We start from the raw sequence: 20,516 nt of genomic DNA on the forward strand, positions 1-20,516 counted from the left end.
TCAGAGGTCAACCGGCCAGGGAGTAGGGGCCAGTGTCTAAGTGAAGGTGGGTGAGCACAATACCTGGGGGACAGGGTGAAGTTGATGAGGGTAACCTTCGTGGAGATCTCAGGGGAGTAGTGTGGGTTGGGTAGCTTGGTGGTGATGTACATTTTGAAGTCATCGTGGTAGGGAATGACAGCGTCTCCCAGCTTCAGAACTGTGCTGCCCTGTTGCTTGAACGTCTGAGGGCGACAACAAGCAACAACTGCAATGAGTTGACTTTATTGTGTGTTGACTGAGTGTCGTATCGACATGCTATGTGCCCTAGGTAAGGACCTGTCGCAGTAGGACGGGCTCTAGAGCAGGGTCTAGTTCCTCTCCGATGTTCTCCAGTAAGCAAGGCTTCCCGAAGCGAATGGCATTTTCCAGACTACGCAGGAAGTCCCGGTCACTCAGCTTCATCACGTCCAATCCATTGTCACGCTCCTGAGAGGAAGAAGGAAGTAGGGTTCAACCATCATGTCTAACCAACAACTTCTGCATAGACAGTGCCTTGCGAAAGTATTCGGCCCCCTTGAACTTTGCGACCTTTTGCCACATTTCAGGCTTCAAACATAAAGATATAAAACTGTATTTTTTTGTGAAGAATCAACAACAAGTGGGACACAATTATGAAGTGGAACGACATTTATTGGATATTTCAAACCTTTTTAACAAATCAAAAACTGAAAAATTGGGCGTGGGGTATCAAATAAGAGACATACCCCAAGCGACTTACAACTGTAATTGCAGCAAAAGGTGGCGCTAGAAAGTATTAACTTCAGGGGGCTGAATAATTTTGCACGCCCAATTTTTCAGTTTTTGATTTGTAGGAAATATGACCATATCCCCTTTTAAATACAGGTGTCTCATTACATACAGATGCTGAATAAAAAAAACATTTACTTACACAATGTAAAGCAGGACATTTTGGTTCTCTCTATTTTCTAAAGATACTATCTAAAGCTGTGCAGTAATGGTTGTGGATAATGAGAGTATTAGCTCTATGGCTCGCTGTGGACTATGTTTGGAATCAGACCAGTACACAGGAATCACACAGGAATCACTGAACATTCTCACCATGTTTTTGACCCACTTGTTGGCCTGTCCCTGTGGGTCAATGAAAAGAGCCCAGCGCTGAGAGTACTGTGTTATCACACCATTTTCCACTGACAGGGTATCCTTAGGCAGCCCTGTGATCTATACACACACACGCACACAATGGGATATTGGGATTATTTTACATTGCTATATTATTTGATACCCCAGGTCAGTCTGATATAGGATATTATGTTCTATCTGTGCTAGTAGTGTTGTGAGGGGTTCTGACCTGCCAGGAGCGGATCTTGACCTTGTCCCCTAGAGTGCTGATGAGGTTGGGCTCCTCTGTGTGGGGCACCCCCTGCTCTTTAAAGCCACGCAGCCACTCATCTGCCATGGAGGCCCGGTACTCTCCCTGGCAAGGTCATATACAGACAGCACACCAAATCAACACAATGGTCATCCATGGGTCATTCTCTCCACAAAATACCTAAAAGCACGACTTACTGTACAAAACTCTCACTAATACGGCAGCATAACACATACATGTAACAGTAGCACAACAACAGAGCAGCACCCACAGTAAAGGGTCCCAGGTAGGCCACATATCCTGCTGCTAGCAGCACGTCTCCTGACACGTTATTAACCATGTACTCCAGGTGCTGCACGGTCTCCCTCCAACGCACCTTCTCATCCGCTAGCCCTCCAATCAGCTGGAGAGACACACACAACACACTTATATCATCAGCACCCACAGACACAGCAGACAACACTGAGTTATGTCTGATATAAATAAATAGGGCATTGCAGAAATTACATTGGAAGGGGGGGGGGAAACTTGTGTAAAATGAAAAGAACAAAGTGACAGTGTAACAATCAACAGTAGAGTTGCAAAGTGGAGAATATTACTGGTAATTTTGGAAATGTACCAGTTAACTCATATCATTTTTTTTTTACTTCCAAGGATTTAAGGTAATTTTAATAACATATAAAATATGATATTTTTAATGTGGGAAATAGAATCACAAAGCTGTGAAACATTATACTAAGTATAACCCATCAACAAATTGTATTTTTACCTTTATTTAACTAGGCAAGTCAGTTATGAACAAATTCTTATTTTCAATAACGGCCTAGGAACAGTGCCTGTTCCTAGGCCGTCATCTCGAAACCAACTCACGTTTGAATTCAGTCATGGCCGCTAGCATTTCTTAACAAACCAAACAAGGCCAAATCAGGAAGTGGAGTCGCCCATGAAGTACTGTTTGTCAACATATCTTTGTTGCAAATGTTGCAGGGCCAAACTGGTGGCAGTTGTGAAATAAGTCAATAGTTGGAATAGTTAATTGCAATTATATTAGAAGTAATTTAATGTTTTTTCATTAATTAGGCTATTTTGCAGTGCTTTGAGCCGGATCATGTCAGAAAAGGAACAGTCAACTCTCCGTTTTGGACTGTTTCGTTACGTAACCTATATGCCAGGATCCAGTACTTCTCGAGGCATGAAAAAAAAAAACTGTTTGAAATGTAAAGATTCAAATAAATGTGGTCAGAGTTCATTTGAGTTGCCTCCTCTGTAATTCTGCTGCCCCCAAAAAAAGTAAATGTGAAAATGTTTTTTTTAGCCCGTGCCTGATATTGTAGAATTGATTCTGGTTTGGCCGGCCCGGGTTTATGGGTTTGCGCAACATTGTAACCTAGAGATCAATAGGTTATTTTTCTTTAAATAGCCTAGCTGTGGATTGTGTGTAGCCCAATCACAAGGCATCGCCTTCAGTCGGTAAAATGTGGCAAATTTGTCAGTGAACAGCATACAGCCAAAACAGGCCTTTCGCAATATTTCAAATACAATCGCGGGAAAACACAGGTTTTTAATGCAAATGGCTCCTGCTGAAAAGAGAAAACTCTAATGTGTCGGTAGGCTACCAACATATTTTATCAACTTCCAAATTGGCCTATTGCATGAACAGTATTTTTTATTGAAGTAAACCGAGCGAGATAGGCTTTTGGCACGAGCGCATCGGCCATCGCCGGTGATTGAGCTGTGCATCATTGGGTGAGTCAGTGAAAGTGGAAAGCTTTTTTAGGACTATAATTTCCTCCTCATATTGTACACACCTAGGCCTAGGATATTCATGGATTCAAGACAAGGTTGTTTTTAATTGATCTCATATTCTCAGTTAGTCCATGTAAAAGGCATCTGTCATTTCAATCATTTTTGCACTATTAAAAAAAGATTCTGCATAAGTCGGCAGCCATGTAAAATGGCATAGAATTGCATGAAATGTGTTTATAACAGGCCAATTTTTTCCTCTGCAAGTGCCTCTACCTACTATACTGCTCTTTGCCACTACACAAATATGATGATATGCATGCAATGTTTTATTATAAAGGCGATTCTTTTAATGTGTTCCGGTACCTCAGAGCTCCTCAGGTCACCCTCCTCTTGTGCTAACTTTTTGTTTCCGGCACCTCCCAATTCACAAATTAAGTACTGCTACTTTCTCTTGAACCATATGTTCTATCTACCAGAAAATCATGGACAACATGAACACAGATATAAAGGGAAAAAAAAAATATATATATACAGTTGAAGTCGGAAGTTTAGATACACTTAGGTTGGAGACATTAAAACTCGTTTTTCAACCACTCCACAAGTTTATTGTTAAACTATAGTTTGGCAAGTCGGCTAGGAGACCTACTTTGTGCATGACACAAGTAATTTTTCCAACAATTGTTTAAAAACAGATTATTTCACATATAATTCACTGTATCACAATTCCAGTGGGTCAGAAGTTAACATACACTAAGTTGAATGTGCCTTTTAACAGCTTGGAAAATTCCAGAAAATGATATCATGGCTTTAGAATAGAGGTCGACCGACTATGATTTTTCAACGCCGATACCGATATCAATTATTGGAGGACCAAAAAAGATGATACCGATTAATCGCCCGATATTTATTTATTTATTTGTAATAATGACAATTACAACAATACTGAATGAACACTTATTTTAACTTAATATAATACATCAATAAAATCAATTTAGCCTTAAGTAAATAATGAAACATTTTCAATTTGGTTTAAATAATGCAAAAACAAAGTGTTGGAGAAGAAAGTAAAAGTGCAATATGTGCTATGTAAGAAAGCTAACGTTTCAGTTCCTTGCTCAGAACATGAGAACATATGAAAGCTGGTGGTTCCTTTTAACATGAGTCTTCAATATTCCCAGGTAAGTTTTAGGTTGTAGTTATTATAGGAATTATAGGACTATTTCCCTCTATACCATTTGTATTTCATTAACCTTTGACTATTAGATGTTCTCATAGGCACGTTAGTATTGCCAGTGTAACAGTATAGCTTCCGTCCCTCTTCTCGGTCCTCTTCTCGGTCCTCCCTGGGCTCGAACCAACAACACAGCGACAACAGCCACCATTGAAGCAGCGTTACCCATGCAGACCAAGGGGAACAACTACTAGAAGGCTCAGAGCGAGTGACGTTTGAAATGCTATTAGCGCGCGCTAACTAGCTAGCCATTTCACTTCGGTTACACCAGCCTCATCTCGGGAGTTGATAGACTTGAAGTCATATACAGCGCAATGCTTGACGCACAACGAAGAGCTGCTGGCAAAAAGCACGAAAGTGTTGTTTGAATGAATGTTTGCGCGCCTGCTTCTGCCTACCACCGCTCAGTCAGATACTTAGATACTTGTATGCTCAGATTATATGCAACGCAGGACAGACTAGATAATAGCTAGTAATATCATCAACCATGTGTAGTTAACTAGTGATTATAATTTATTGTTTTTTATCAGATAAGTTTAACGCTAGCTAGCAACTTACCTTGGCTTACTGCATTCGCGTAACAGGCAGTCTCCTTGTGGAGTGCAACGAGAGAGAGGCAGGTCATTATTGCGTTGGACTAGTTAACTGTAAGGTTGCAAGATTGGATCCCCCGAGCTGACAAGGTGAAAATCTGTCGTCCTGCCCCCGAACGAGGCAGTTAACCCACTAGGCCGTCATTGAAAATAAGAATGTATTCTTAACTGACTTGCCTAGTTAAATAAAGGTATATAAAAAATGTGTGTATATATATATTACTTATTTTCCACCATAATTTGCAAATAAATGTATTCATTTTTTTCCTCATTTTGTCTGTCATAGTTGAAGTTAACCTATGATGAAAATTACAGGCTTCTCTCATCTTTTTAAGTGGGAGAACTTGCACAATTGGTGGCTGACTAAATAGTTTTTTGCCCCACTGTATATATATATATATAAAAGAATCGTCAAATCGGCGCCCAAAAATACAGATTTCCGATTGTTATGAAAACTTGAAATCGTCCCCAATTAATCGGCCATTCCGATTAATCGGTCAACCTCTACTTTAGAAGCTTCGGAAAGGCTTATTGACATCATTTGAGTCAATTGGAGGTGTACCTGTGGATGTATTTCAAGGCCTACCTTCAAGCTCAGTGCCTCTTAGCTTGACATCATGGGAAAATCTAAATAAATCCACCAAGACCTCAGAAAGAAATTGTAGACCTCCACAAGTCTGATTCATCCTTGGGAGCAATTTCAAACACCTGATGGTACCATGTTCATCTGTAGAAACAATGGTACGCAAGTATAAACACCACGGGACCACGCAGTCGTCATACCGCTCAGGAAGGAGACGCGTTCTGTCTCCTAGAGATGAACGAAAAGTTCAAATCAATCCCAGAACAACAGCAAAAGACCTTGTGAAGATGCTGGAGGAAACAGGTACAAAAGTATCTATATCCACAATAAAACGAGTCCTATATCGACATAACCTGAAAGGCCACTCAGCAAGGAAGAAGCCACTGCTGAAAAACAGCCATAAAAAAGCCAGAATACGGTTTGCAACTGCACATGGGGACAAAGATCTACTTTTTAGAGAAATGTCCTCTGGTCTGATGAAACAAATGTAGAACTGTTTGGCCATCATCACTCAATACCTAGGTTTACTTCCACTGTATTCACATCCTACCATACCTTTGTCTGTACATTATACCTTGAAGCTATTTTATCGCCCCCAGAAACCTCCTTTTAATCTCTGTTCCAGACGTTCTAGACGACCAATTCTCATAGCTTTTAGCCGTACCCTTATCCTACTCCTCCTCTGTTCCTCTGGTGATGTAGAGGTGAATCCAGGCCCTGCAGTGCCTAGCTCCACTCCTATTCCCCAGGCGCTCTCTTTTGATGACTTCTGTAACCGTAATAGCCTTGGTTTCATGCATGTTAACATTAGAAGCCTCCTCCCTAAGTTTGCTTTATTCACTGCTTTAGCACACTCTGCCAACCCGGATGTTCTTGCCGTGTCTGGATCCTGGCTTAGGAAGACCACCAAAAATTCGGAAATTTTCATCCAAAACTACAACATTTTCAGACAAGATAGAACAGCCAAAGGGGGCGGTGTTGCAATCTACTGCAAAGATAGCCTGCAGAGTTCTGTCCTACTATCCAGGTCTGTACCCAAACAATTTGAACTTCTACTTTTAAAAATCCACCTCTCTAAAAACAAGTCTCTCACCGTTGCCGCCTGCTATAGACCACCCTCTGCCCCAGTTGTGCTCTGGACACCATATGTGAACTGATTGCCCCCCATCTATCTTCAGAGCTCGTGCTGCTAGGCGACCTAAACTGGAACATGCTTAACACCCCAGCCATCCTACAATCTAAGCTTGATGCCCTCAATCTCACACAAATTATCAATGAACCTACCAGTTACCACCCAAAAGCCATAAATACGGGCACCCTCATAGATATCATCCAAACCAACTTGCCCTCTAAATACACCTCTGCTGTTTTCAACCAAGATCTCAGCGATCACTGCCTCATTGCCTGCATCCGTAATGGGTCAGCGGTCAAACGACCTCCACTCATCACTGTCAAACGCTCCCTGAAACACCTCAGCGAGCAGTCCTTTCTAATCGACCTGGCCGGGGTATCCTGGAAGAATATTGATCTCATCTCATCAGTAGAGGATGCCTGGTTAGGCATTTTAAAATGCCTTCCTCACCATCTTAAATAAGCATGCCCCATTCAAGAAATTTAGAACCAGGAACAGATATAGCCCTTGGTTCTCTCCAGACCTGACTGCCCTTAACCAACACAAAAACATCCTATGGCGTTCTGCATTAGCATTGAACAGCCCCCGTGATATTTCTGAAACTATCCGCCGCCATTGTCGCAACCCCTATTACCAGCCTGTTCAAACTCTCTTTCATATCGTCTGAGATCCCCAAGGATTGGAAAGCTGCCGCAGTAATCCCCCTCTTCAAAGGGGGAGACACCCTGGACCCAAACTGTTACAGACCTATATCCATCCTGCCCTGCCTATCTCAGGTCTTCGAAAGTCAAGTCAACAAAAATTCACTGACCATCTCGAATCCCACCGTACCTTCTCCGCTGTGCAATCTGGTTTCCGAGCCGGTCACGGGTGCACCTCAGCCACGCTCAAGGTACTAAACGATATCATAACCGCCATCGATAAAAGACAGTACTGTGCAGCCGTCTTCATCGACTTTGCCAAGGCTTTCGACTCTGTCAATCACTATATTCTTATCGGCAGACTCAGTAGCCTCGGTTTTTCTGATGACTGCCTTGCTTGGTTCACCAACTACTCTGCAGACAGAGTGCAGTGTGTCAAATCGGAGGGCATGCTGTCCGGTCCTCTGGCTGTCTATGGGGGTGCCACAGGGTTCAATTCTCGGGCCGACTCTTTTCTCTGTATATATCAATGATGTTGCTCTTGCTGCGGGCGATTCCCTGATCCACCTCTACGCAGATGACACCATTCTGTATACTTCCGGCCCGTCCTTGGACACTGTGCTATCTAACCTCCAAATGAGCTTCAATGCCATACAACACTCCTTCCATAGCCTCCAACTGCTCTTAAACGCTAGTAAAACCAAATGCATGCTTTTCAACCTTTCGCTGCCTGCACCCGCACGCCCGACTAGCATCACCACCCTGGATGGTTCCTACCTAGAATATGTGGACATCTATAAGTACCAAGGTGTAAACTCTCCTTCCAGACTCATATCAAACATCTCCAATCTAAAATCAAATCTAGAGTCGGCTTTCTATTCCGCAACAAAGCCTCCTTCACTCACGCCGCCAAATTTACCCTAGTAAAACTGACTATCCTACCGATCCTCGACTTCGGCGATGTCATCTACAAAATAGCTTACAACACTCTACTCAGCAAACTGGATGCAGTTTATCACAATGCCATCCGTTTTGTTACTAAAGCACCTTATACCACCCACCACTGCGACCTGTATGCTCTAGTCGGCTGGCCCTCGCTACATATTCGTCGCCAGACCCACTGGCTCCAGGTCATCTACAAGTCCATGCTAGGTAAAGCTCCGCCTTATCTCAGTTCAATGGTCACGATGGCAACACCCACCCGTAGCACGCACTCCAGCAGGTGTATCTACTGATCATCCCTAAAGCCAACACCTCATTTGGCCGCCTTTCGTTCCAGTTCTCTGCTGCCTGTGACTGGAACGAATTGCAAAATTAGCTGAAGTTGGAGACTTATCTCCCTCACCAATTTCAAACATCAGCTATCTGAGCAGCTAACCGATCGCTGCAGCTGTACATAGTCTATCGGTAAATAGCCAACCCAATTTTACCTACCTCATCCCCATACTGTTTGTATTTATTTACTTTTCTGCTCTTTTTGCACACCAATATCTCTACCTGTACATGACCATCTGATCATTTATCACTCCAGTGTTAATCTGCAAAATTGTAATTATTCGCCTACCTCCTCATGCCTTTTGCACACAATGTATATAGACATTTTTTTTCCTACTGTGTTATTGACTTGTTAATTGTTTACTCCATGTGTAACTCTGTGTTGTCTGTTCACACTGCTATGGTTTATCTTGGCCAGGTCGCAGTTGCAAATGAGAACTTGTTCTCAACTGGCCTACCTGGTTAAATAAAGATGAAATAAAAAATAAAAAAACTTTTCAGGGAAGCAAGAAACCAATATACACAGGCAGTTAGAAAAGCCAAGGCTCGCTTTTTCAAGCAGAAATATGCTTCTTGCAACACAAACTCAAAAAATTTCTGGGACACTGTAAAGTCCATGGAGAATAAGAACACCTCCTCCCAGCTGCCCACTGCCCTGAGATAGGAAACACTTTCACCACCGATAAATCCACTATAATTGAGAATTTCAAGAAGCATTTTTCTACGGCTGGCCATGCTTTCCACCTGGCTACCCCTACCCCGGTCAACAGCAGTGCACCCCCCACAACAACTCGTCCAAGCCTTTCCCATTTCTCCTTCTCCCAAATCCAGTCAGCTGATGTTCTGAAAGAGCTGCAAAATCTGGACCCCTACAAATCAGCCGGGCTAGACAATCTGGACCCTTTCTTTCTAAAATTATCTGCAGAAATTGTTGCCACCCCTATTACTAGCCTGTTCAACCTCTCTTTCGTGTCGTCTGAGATTCCCAAAGATTGGAAAGCACCTACCCTGCCTTTCTACGGTCTTCGAAAGCCAAGTCAACAAACAGATTTCCGACCATTTCGAATCCCACCATACCTTCTACGCTACACCATCTGGTTTCAGAGCTGGTCATGGGTGCACCTCAGCCACGCTCAAGGTCCTAAATGATATCTTAACTGCCATCGATAAGAAACAATACTGTGCAGCCGTATTCATTGACCTGGCCAAGGCTTTCGACTCTGTCAATCACCACATCCTCATCGGCAGACTCAACAGCCTTGGTTTCTCAAATGATTGCCTCGCCTGGTTCACTAACTACTTCTCTGATAGAGTTCAGTGTGTCAAATCGGAGGGTCTGTTGTCCGGGCCACTGGCAGTCTCTATGGTGGTGCCACAGGGTTCAATTCTTGGACCGACTCTCTTCTCTGTATACATCCATGATGTTGTTCTTGCTGCTGGTGAGTCTCTGATCCACCTCTACGCAGACGACACTATTTTGTATACTTCTGGTCCTTCTTTGGACACTGTGTTAACAACTCTCCAGGCGAGCTTCAATGCCATACAACTCTCATTCTGTGGCCTCCAATTGCTCTTAAATACAAGTAAAACTAAATGCATGCTCTTCAACCAATCGCAGCCTGCACCTGCCTGCCTGTCCAACATCACGAATCTGGACGGCTCTGACATAGAATATGTGGACAACTACAAATACCTAGGTGTCTGGTTAGACTGTAAACTCTCCTTTCATACTCATATCAAACATCTCCAATCCAAAGTTAACCTCTTACACTTATGGTGGCGCTATTTCATTTTTGGAAGAAAAACGTTCCCGTTTTAAACAAGATATTTTGTCACAAAAAGATGCTCGACTATGCATATAATTGCTACTGTTCGAAAGAAAACACTCTGACGTGTCCAGAAATACAAATATCTTCTCTGTGCGTGCCCTTTAACGTGAGCTTCAGGCAAAACCAAGATGACTTGGCATCCAGGAAATGACAAGGATTTTTGAGGCTCTGTCTTTCATGATCTCCTTATATGGCTGTGAACGCAAGAGGAATGAGTCTGCCCTTTCTGTCGTTTCCCCAAGGTGTCTGCAGCATTGTGACGTATTTGTAGGCAGATCGTTGGAAGATTGACCATAAGAGACCACATTTACCACGTGTCCGCCCGGTGTCCTGCGCCGAAATTGGTGCGCAAAAGTCACCTGCCAGTATTTTTCCATGGGGCAGAGAGAGAAGCAAGCTTCCATGAACTGCATGTCAATGAAGAGATATGTGAAAAAACACCTTGAGGATTGATTCCAAACAACGTTTGCCATGTTTCGGTCGATATTATGTAGTTAATCCGGAAAAAGTTTCACGTTGTAGGTGACTGCATTTTCGGTTCGTTTCGGTAGCCAGGCGCAATGTAGAAAACGGAACGATTTCTCCTACACACAGACGCTTTCAGGAAACACTGCGCATTTGGTATGTGGCTGGGAGTCTCCTCATTGAAAACATCAGAAGCTCTTCAAAGGTAAATGATTTTATTTATTTGGTTATCTGGCTTTTGTGAAAATGTTGCGTGCTACATGCTACACAAAATGCTATGCTAGCTTTGCATACTCTTACACAAATTAGTCAATTTCTATGGTTCAAAAGCATATTTTGAAAATCTGAGATGACAGTGTTGTTAAGAAAAGGCTAAGCTTGAGAGCAAACGCATTATTTTAATTTTATTTGCGATTTTCAGAAATCGTTAACGTTGCGTTATGCTAATGAGCCTGAGGCTTAGTCACAATCCCGGATCCGGGATGGGGAGTTTCAAGAGGTTAAATCTAGAATTGACTTCCTATTTCGCAACAAAGCATCCTTCACTCATGCTGCCAAACATACCTTTGTAAAACTGACCATCCTACCAATCCTTGACTTCGGCGATGTTATTTACAAAATAGCCTCCAATACCCTACTCAATAAATTGGATGCAGTCTATTACAGTGCCATCCGTTTTGTCACCAAAGCCCCATATACTACCCACCACTGCGACCTGTACACTCTCGTTGGCTGGCCCTCGCTTCATACTTCACGCCAAACCCACTGGCTCCAGGTCATCTACAAGACTCTGCTAGGTAAAGTCCCCCCTTATCTCCGCTCACTGGTCACCATAGCAGCACCCACCTGTAGCACGCGCTCCAGCAGGTATATCTCTCTGGTCACCCCCAAAACCAATTCTTCCCTTGGCCGCCTCTCCTTCCAGTTCTCTGCTGCCAATGACTGGAACGAACTACAAAAATCTCTGAAACTGGAAACACTTATCTCCCTCACTAACTTTAAGCATCAGCTGTCAGAGCAGCTCACAGATTACTGCACCTATACATAGCCCATCTATAATTTAGCCCAAACAACTACCTCTTTCCCTACTGTATTTATTTATTTTGCTCCTTTGCACCCCATTATTTATATCTCTACTTTGCACATTCTTCCACTGCAAATCAACCATTTTAGTGTTTTACTTGCTACATTGTATTTACTTCAATACCATGGCCTTTTTTGCCTTTACCTCCCTTATCTCACCTCACTTGCTCACATTGTATATAGACATATTTTTCTACTGTATTATTGACTGTATGTTTGTTTTATTCCATGTGTAACTCTGTGTTGTTGTATATGTCGAACTGCTTTGCTTTATCTTGGCCAGGTCGCGATTGTAAATGAGAACTTGTTCTCAACTTGCCTAACTAGTGAAATAAATAAATAAAAATAATGACCATCGTTATGTTTGGAGGAAAAAGGGGGAAGCCTGCAAGTCGAAGAACACCATCCCAACCGTGAAGAACGGGAGTGGCAGCATCATGTTGTGGGAGTGCTTTGCTGCAGGAGGGACTGGTGCATTTCACAAAATAGATGGCATCATGAGGTAGGAAAATTATGTGAATATATTGAAGCAACATCTCAAGACATCAGCCAGGAAGTTAAAGCTTGGTTGCAAATGAGTCTTCCAAATGGACAATGACCCCAAGCACGCTTCCAAAGTTGTGGCAAAATGGCTTAAGGACAACAAAGTCAAGGTATTGGAGTGGCCATCACAAAGCCCTTACCTCGATCCTATAGAAAATGTGTGGGCAGAACTGAAAAAGCGTGTGTGAGCAAGTAGACCTACAAACATGACTCAGTTACACCAGCTCTGTCAGGAGGAATGGGCCAAAATTCACCCAATTTATTGTGGGAAACTTGTGGAAGGCTACCTGAAATGTTTGACCCAAGTTAAACAATTTAAAGGCAATGCTACCAAATACTATTTGAGTGTATGTAAACTTCTGACCCACTAGGAATGTGATGAAAGAAATAAAAGCTGAAAGAAATCATTCTCTCTACTATTATTCTGACATTTCACATTCTTAAAATAAAGTGGTGATCCTAACTGACCTAAAACAGGGAATTTTTACTCTGATTAAATGTCAGGAATTGTGAAAAACTGAGTTTAGATGTATTTGGCTAAGATGTATGTAAACTTCTAACTTCAACTGTATATTAATCAAGTTTAAATTACCCAAACTTACACAGATGACCAAAATTACCCGTTAATAACCCAGATTTTTTTTAAATCTGGTAATTTGTATAAATTCTTTGCAACCCTGTGTATGGTCTGGCCTCTATATCCTTTCAGATTTGTCCTGCACCTGCCAAGCCAGCGCAAATATGTGTGTTGTTATCAGTGAGCTTTCAATCAATCAATCAATTAAATGTATTTATAAAACCGTTTTTACATCAGCAGATGTCACAAAGTGCTATACAGAAACCCAGTCTAAAACCGCAAACAGCAAGCAATGCAGAAGCTTTGTCCCCATCTCTCTCTCTCTAACCTTGTCTGCGCGGACCAGGCGGTTCTCACACAGCTGGCACTTGTTGTCCAGCTCGTCTCTCTTGGCCAGACAGTCATGGTACTTCGCCTGCAGCGTTGCAATGCCCTCTTCCACCTGTGCCAGCTTCTCATTGGCATCGTCCAGGATGAGCTGGGTCACAGCCAGGTCCTCCTGGGCCTCCTGCAGAGCTTTCTGCATGAGCACGCACGCACAGGAATGAAAGATACACACATCAACACTCACACAAATAGTGCATATGCAGATGCAATAGTCTTGTTGTACAAGAGAGGGCAGCATTTAAAGCAAATATATTCATACTCTTTTAGGCTCCACACCCTTGGCCACAAAGTGGTACACGTGCATGGCTCGCACCCACTGGCAGATGGAGGTGCAGGCCTTGGACACCTTGGCAATGTTGGCTGGCTGGAACTCTTCATTATCAATGTAGGGTTGTACTAATTTGATCACGGAGTCTGGGATATTTTCCTACAGAGGAGATCGGTGCCAAAATGATTTCAGTCAAAAAGCTCCATTTAAACTGAAAGAAAGTAAAAAGCTTTGTTTGGGATAACGTGTCCTCAGGACATTGACATACTTTGTCAAATTTGAAGAGCCCCTCTAGGAACTTCCCGGGGTCCTGCAGAAGGCTCTTGCCAGGCTCCCAGTAGTCGTCCACCTTGGTGCCTGGCTTCTCTCCGGCCACCTTCTTAGGCTTGATGGACCTCATGATGCAAACAGCCTCTATCACCAGTTTCACCCCATGGGGCGGGCGCTGCATGGCCCTCACCTGGAGAGACCCAGCCCCAGTCCCAGTCATACAGTACAAAAGCCCTCATACAGTACAGAGCAATCTAGGAAAACAACAAGCCAAAAGTACAAGTACAACCATAAACCATTACAGGGCAAAATAATGTCACCTCAACAACGTCGTTCTTGTTGAGAGACTTGAGGCTGGTGAGGGCGGCGTCTAGAGCTGGCAGCGCTTCATCCAGGTCTTTCTGGGCGTCTTCAGCAATGGCACCGGCCACACATGCTTTCTGTGAGGCTTTGGCTTCCTCTGCCTGCACCGCCGTACGGGTCTCCTCTGCAACCACAGTGTCTACCTGTCAACACACACACACGCACACAAAGACGAACATGCATAACACATGTGCTATATAAAGGATACAGCATGTACAGGCATTTGAAGAGCCTGATGAGGCTTCTTGGTCTAATTTACCTTGATTTTCTCCATGGTGATCACTGTGTCCTTGGCAGCTTCCTCCAGCAGAGGCCTCATCATCTCCAGCTCCTCCTGCATCTTACTCACATCCTCTGCTGTCCTCAATAGCTATAGACACACACAGGCACACAGTAAAATCACACAGTTAAACGCAGACCCATATGAACACAGACACACATTTAAAGCATACAAAATACATTTGAGGCAAAAGACACAGAAGAGAAGATGACCTCTTAGATACAAAAATTGTGGCATTGAGGGTCCCTCCTCTCACCTTGTCCAGGCCAGTCTTCATGCGCTGCCGGGCACTGTGCAGCTCCTGTTTCTTGCGGCCGATGAGAGAGGAGAAGATTGCGAGTAGCTCCAGATAGCTCTTGGGCGTGACATAGTTATATCTGGACAGCTCAGCCAGGTACTGCGCACATTTCCTGGCTACCATCTGGTGGATCTCCACACACATCATAATCTAGACAGGGACACAACAGTGGTGAGGGGAGGCTGGCAGGAGACAAGAACACAAACAAACACTCTCTGTTTCTCCTCACCAGGCCTTTCATTGCGGTGGGGCTGGCTTCCAGCTCTGGCAGCTCGTAGAGGAAGGAGGCAGCCACAGACTGGAGGGCCTCCTCTGGCCAGGCACTGAACCAGTCTATAGTGCAGCAGGTCACCAGAGACGGGAACTGTCTGAGCCGCGCACGGAACACCTCCCCTATAGGACTAGACATGGGGAGAGGAGGAAAAGAGGCAGGGAGGAGGGGCGTGGTGAGGAACGGAGAGGTGGAAAGAAGATAGGTGAGGACAGGAGAGTGAGGGAAGAGATGGAGGTGAGGTAAAAAAAAAAAGAAGGTGGAGAGAGGTAAAGAGAAATTAGTAGAGGTTCAAGTCAATAGCTGATCTCTTTCCTGTACTTTTCAGATGCTGTGAGTGAGCAGTTCAATTCAAGTTGTATTGTCACATGCACAAGTACAGTGAAATGCTTACCTTGCAAGCTCTTCCCAACAGTGCAGTAGTATAACGAATACAAATATAACTATAAATAATAAAGAAAACATGACAAATATCAAATAAGAGAGGAAGTTATTGTCACGACTTCCACCGAAGGTGGCTCCCCTGATTGTTCGGGCGGCGCTCGGCGGTCGTCGTCGCCGGTCTACTAGCTGCCACCGATCCCCTTTTCATTTTCTGTTTGTTATGTCTTATTGGTTGCACCGGTTTCTTGTTTGAGTTTTGGTTCAGGACTATTTAAGCCTGTTAGGCCCGCCTGCTTTGGTGCGGGCTTGTTCTCTGTTAGTCTAGGTTGGTTGCGTGTTATGTTCACTGACTGTTTGGTGCCCAGTTTTGGGTTGGACATATTTGTTTACGCCTGTTGTTTTTGGCGTTACTTTTGGATACCGTAATAAAGTTCGGTTTCCCCCTTTTCCTTCACTCTGCTCTCTGCGCTTGACTCCGCACCCACCACTCCTGGCTGTGTGACAGCTATTCACAGGGTCAGTGCAAGTACCAAAATATACAATGTGCAGGTCTTTATTTTTACTATTTTCTACATTGTAGAATAATAGTGAAGACATCAAAATTATGAAAAAACACGTTATTTCATGTTGTAACTAAAAAACTCTTAAATCAAAATATATATTATATTTGAGATTCTTCAAAGTAGCCACCCTTTGCCTTGATGACAGCTTTGCACTCTCTTGTCAGTCTCTCAACCAGCTTCACCTGGAATGCTTTTTCAACAGTCTTGAAGGAGTTCCCACATATGCTGCTTGTTGGCTGCTTTTCCTTCACTCTGCGGTCCAACTCATCCCAAACCATTTCAATTGGTTTGATGTTGGGTGATTGTAGAGGCCAGGTCATTTGATGCAGCACTCCCTCACTCTTCTTCTTGGTCAAATATCCCTTACACAGCCTGGAGGTATCCCTTCTTTCTTTTCTCTCCAAAACCATCAACCTTCTTCAGTCAGGTTTCAAGACTAGTCATTCAGACACCTCACTCTTCTCTATCCCTTCTAAAGCTAACTCTTCTCCTCAGCATTGTCCTGTTGAAAAACAAATGATAGTCGTAACCGGCCGACGACCGGGAGGTCCATGGGGCGACGCACAATTGGCCTAGCGTCGTCCGGGTTAGGGAGGGCTTGGTTGGTAGGGATGTCCTTGTCTCATCGCGCACCAGCGACTCCTGTGGCGGGCCGTGCGCGTTAACCACGCTTGCCAGGTGTTTCCTCTGACACATTGGTGCGGCTGGGTTGGATGCACGCTGTGTTAAGAAGCAGTGCGGCTAGATTGGGTTGTGTATCGGAGGACGCATGCATGACCTTCAACCTTCGTCTCTCCCGAGCCCGTACGGGAGTTGTAGCGATGATACAAGATAGTAGCTACTACAACAATTGGACAGGAGAAAAGGGGTAAAAATTCACACACACAAAAAGTGTGCCTTGAATAAAATAGAATAAATCACAGACAGTGTCAGCAGCAAAGCACCCCCACACCATCACACCTCCTCCTCCATGCTTCACGGCGGGAACCACACATGCAGAGATTATGCGTTCACCTACCAAAAATCTCAAATTTAGACTCATCAGACCAAAGGACAGCGGTCTAATGTCCATTGCTTGTCTTTCTTGGCCAATAAAGTGTTGTCTTCTTATTGGTGTCCTTTAGTAGTAGTTTCTTTGCAGCAATTCGACCATGAAGGCCTGTTTCACACAGTTGATGCTGAGATGTGTTTGTTACTTAAACTCTGTGAAGCATTTATTTGGGCTACAATTTCTGAGGCTGGTAACTCTAATGAACTAACTCTGGGTCTTTCTTTCATGTGCCGGTCCTCATGAGAGCTTAGTGCTTGATGGTTTTTATGGCTGCACTTGAAGAAACTTTCAAAGTTCTTGGAATTTTCCGTATTGACTGACCTTCATGTCTTAAAGTAATAATGGACTGTCGTTTCCCTACCTTGTCACAACACAACTGATTGGCTCTAACGCATAAAGAAATTCCACAAATTAACTTTTAACAAAGCACACTTGTTAATTGAAATGCATTCCAAGTGACTACCTCATGAACCTGGTTGAGAGAATGCCAAGAGTGTGCAAAGCTTTCATCAAGGTAAAGGGTGGCTACTTTGAAGAATCTCAAATATAAAATAGATTTTTATTTGTTTAACACTTTTTTGGTTACTACATGATCCCATATGTGTTATTTCATAGTTTTTAATGTCTTCACTATTACTGTACAAAGTAGAAAATACTAAAAATAAAGAAAAACCCTGGACTGAGTAGGTGTGTCCAAACTTTTGACTGGTACTGTGCATGAAGGCGGGGATTAGGAGAAAGTGACCGATAGAAGGATTAATAATAGTAAACAGTATGGCAGCAGCAAAAGCAGTGGGTGGGTGTGTGCATGGTGGTGTGTGTGACGGAGTGTGTGTGCAACAGTGACAGTGTAGGCGTGATAGGCAGATATACAGTGCATTTGGAAAGTATTCAGACCCTTTGACTTTTTCCACATTTTGTTACGTTACAGCCTTATTCTAAAATTGATTTAAAAAAAATACAATTCCACATCAATCTACACACAATACCCCATAATGACAAAGCATAAACAGGTTTTTAGACATTTTTGCAAATGTTTAAAAAAATAAAAAACGGAAATACCTTATTTACATAAATATTCAGACCCTTTGCTATGAGACTCAAAATTGAGCTCATGTGCATCCTGTTTCCATTAATCATCCTTGAGATGTTTCTACAACTTAATTGGAGTCCACCTGTGGTAAATTCAATTGATTGGACATGATTTGGAAAGGCACATACTTGTCTATATAAAGGTCCCACAGTTGACAGTGCATGTCAGAGCAAAAACCAAGCCATGAGGTTGAAGGAATTGTCAGTAGAACTCCGAGACAGGATTGTGTCGAGGAACAGATGAGGAAGGGAACCAAAGCATTACTGCAGCATTGATGGTCCCCAAGAACACAGTGGTCTCCATCATTTTTAAACGGAAGAAGTTTGGAACCACCAAGACTGAGCAATCGGTGGAGAAGGGCCTTGGACAGGGAGGTGACCAAGAACCTGATGGTCACTCTGACAGAGCTCCAGAGTTCCTCTGTGGAGATGGGATAACCTTCCAGAAAGATAACCATCTCTGCAGCACTCTATCAATCAGGCCTCATGGTAAAGTGGCCAGATGGATGCCACTCCTCAGTAGTAGGCACGACAGCCCGCTTGCAGTTTGCCAAGAGGCAACTAAAGGACTCTGACCATGAGAAACAAGATTCTCTGATCTGATGAAAGCAAGATGGAAATCTTTGGCCTGAATGCCAAAAGTCACATCTGAAAGAAACCTGGCCACATCCGTACAGTGAAGCACGGTGGTGGCAGCAACATGCTGTGGGGATGTTTTTCAGCGGCAGGGACTGGGAGACTGGTCAGGATCAAGGGAAAGATGAACGAAGCAAAGAACAGAGAGATCCTCGATAGAAATCTGCTCCAGAGCGCACAGGACCTCAGACTGGGGCGAAGGTTCACCTTCCCACAGGACAATAACCCTAAGCACACAGCCACGACAACGCAGGAGTGGCTTCGGGACAAGTCTATGAATGTCCTCGAGTGGCCCAGCCAGTGTCCGTACTTGAACCCAATCGAACATCTCTGGAAAAACGTGAAAATAGCTGTGCAGCAGCACTCCCCATCCACACTGACAGAGCTTGAGAGGATCTGCAGACAAGAATGGGGAAAAACTCCCCAAATACAGGTGTGCCTAGCTTGTAGCGTTATTCCTAAGAAGACTCAAGGGTGTAATCGCTGCCAAAGGTGCTTCAACAATGTACTGAGTAAAGGGTTTGAATACTTATGTAAATGTGATATTTTGGTTTTCTATGTGTAAGAAATTAGAAAAATGTCAATTTTTTTGGGTGGGGGGGTTGTCATTACATGGTATTGTGTGTAGATTGATGAGGAAAAAATGATATCTAATTCATTTTAGAATAAGGCGATAATGTAACAAAATGTGGAAAAAGTCGACGGGTCTGAATACTTTCCGAATGCACTGTACATGTATGGATACAGTGCCATGAGTCTAACCTCATGCAGAGCACGGTGTGGATGTTACTGCGGACTCTTTTTATGTAGGCAGTCATGAGGTTGGCTTTGGTGGGCTGCTGGCCTAGGTCCTGCACCACAGGCTTCATAGCGGTCAGGATGCGCTCCTGCTCGTCCGCCGCATAGAGGTTGGGCACGTCACCAGAGTTCAGGATGTTATTCACATCCTCCAAGAACGACTCGCTCTTGATCTGAGGTAAAACACACGGGGTTAGAGGGCATGTCGATAAGTGGGTATGTGTAAGTGCTGACACTGTGAAAAAGTACTTGCCTGTGTGTCTACAAACAGAAAGGTGATCTGTACATTCTGCAGGCCAGCCTTCAGCATGATGCTCTTGAGGTCTTCCCTCCACTCTGTGTGGCCGTAGTTCTTAGCGAGCTCAATCTGGAAACACTCATAGTCTGACCTGAGGTGTAAATCAACATATTAACACCATATTATCACAGTAACATTCTTTCAGATGTTTAATAAAATAGAAGGTATGAGCCTCACATGTGCGTGGCCAGCTTGGTGAGTGACTGGCGCCCGCTGCCCCCGACCCCCAGGAGAAGGGCATTTCCCAGGGGCTGGCGCAGGATGCGGCTGATGCGGCACACATGCTGGATGGCATCCATGAAGAGCACCAGCTTCATCTTGGTGGTGCTGATCTGGTTATAGTCATCCATGTACTCCTCCATGACTCTGGCCAGCTGTGGGAGTCACAAGACAGTATTGGGATGAAAAACACCCAGAAATCTCATTACTACCCTAGTAGTGTAACCAAACGTTTTTATGGAAGTCTTTTAAAGGGCAATACCGCCAC

The 20,516-nt window shown here is 43.8% G+C and overlaps 1 protein-coding gene across 1 annotated transcript in view; it reads right to left on the reverse strand.

Annotated features, from left to right (window-relative positions):
* Positions 1–20,516, reverse strand: part of dnah1 (dynein, axonemal, heavy chain 1) — a 68,927-nt gene that overhangs the window by 12,399 nt on the left and 36,012 nt on the right. Inside the window, exons 47-61 of the mRNA XM_064958294.1 lie at positions 20,207–20,403; positions 19,985–20,120; positions 19,696–19,904; positions 15,166–15,337; positions 14,895–15,086; positions 14,618–14,728; positions 14,316–14,501; positions 13,994–14,185; positions 13,717–13,884; positions 13,399–13,590; positions 1,644–1,775; positions 1,352–1,477; positions 1,102–1,221; positions 319–468; positions 64–224 (exon numbers count right to left, since the gene is read on the reverse strand). Of these exons, the coding sequence (XP_064814366.1) occupies positions 64–224; positions 319–468; positions 1,102–1,221; positions 1,352–1,477; positions 1,644–1,775; positions 13,399–13,590; positions 13,717–13,884; positions 13,994–14,185; positions 14,316–14,501; positions 14,618–14,728; positions 14,895–15,086; positions 15,166–15,337; positions 19,696–19,904; positions 19,985–20,120; positions 20,207–20,403 (2,444 nt within the window). The remainder of the gene's footprint in view (positions 1–63; positions 225–318; positions 469–1,101; positions 1,222–1,351; positions 1,478–1,643; positions 1,776–13,398; positions 13,591–13,716; positions 13,885–13,993; positions 14,186–14,315; positions 14,502–14,617; positions 14,729–14,894; positions 15,087–15,165; positions 15,338–19,695; positions 19,905–19,984; positions 20,121–20,206; positions 20,404–20,516) is intronic.

The sequence above is a fragment of the Oncorhynchus masou genome, chromosome 5, assembly GCF_036934945.1.
Source record: "Oncorhynchus masou masou isolate Uvic2021 chromosome 5, UVic_Omas_1.1, whole genome shotgun sequence".
NCBI classification, from domain to species: Eukaryota; Metazoa; Chordata; class Actinopteri; order Salmoniformes; family Salmonidae; genus Oncorhynchus; species Oncorhynchus masou.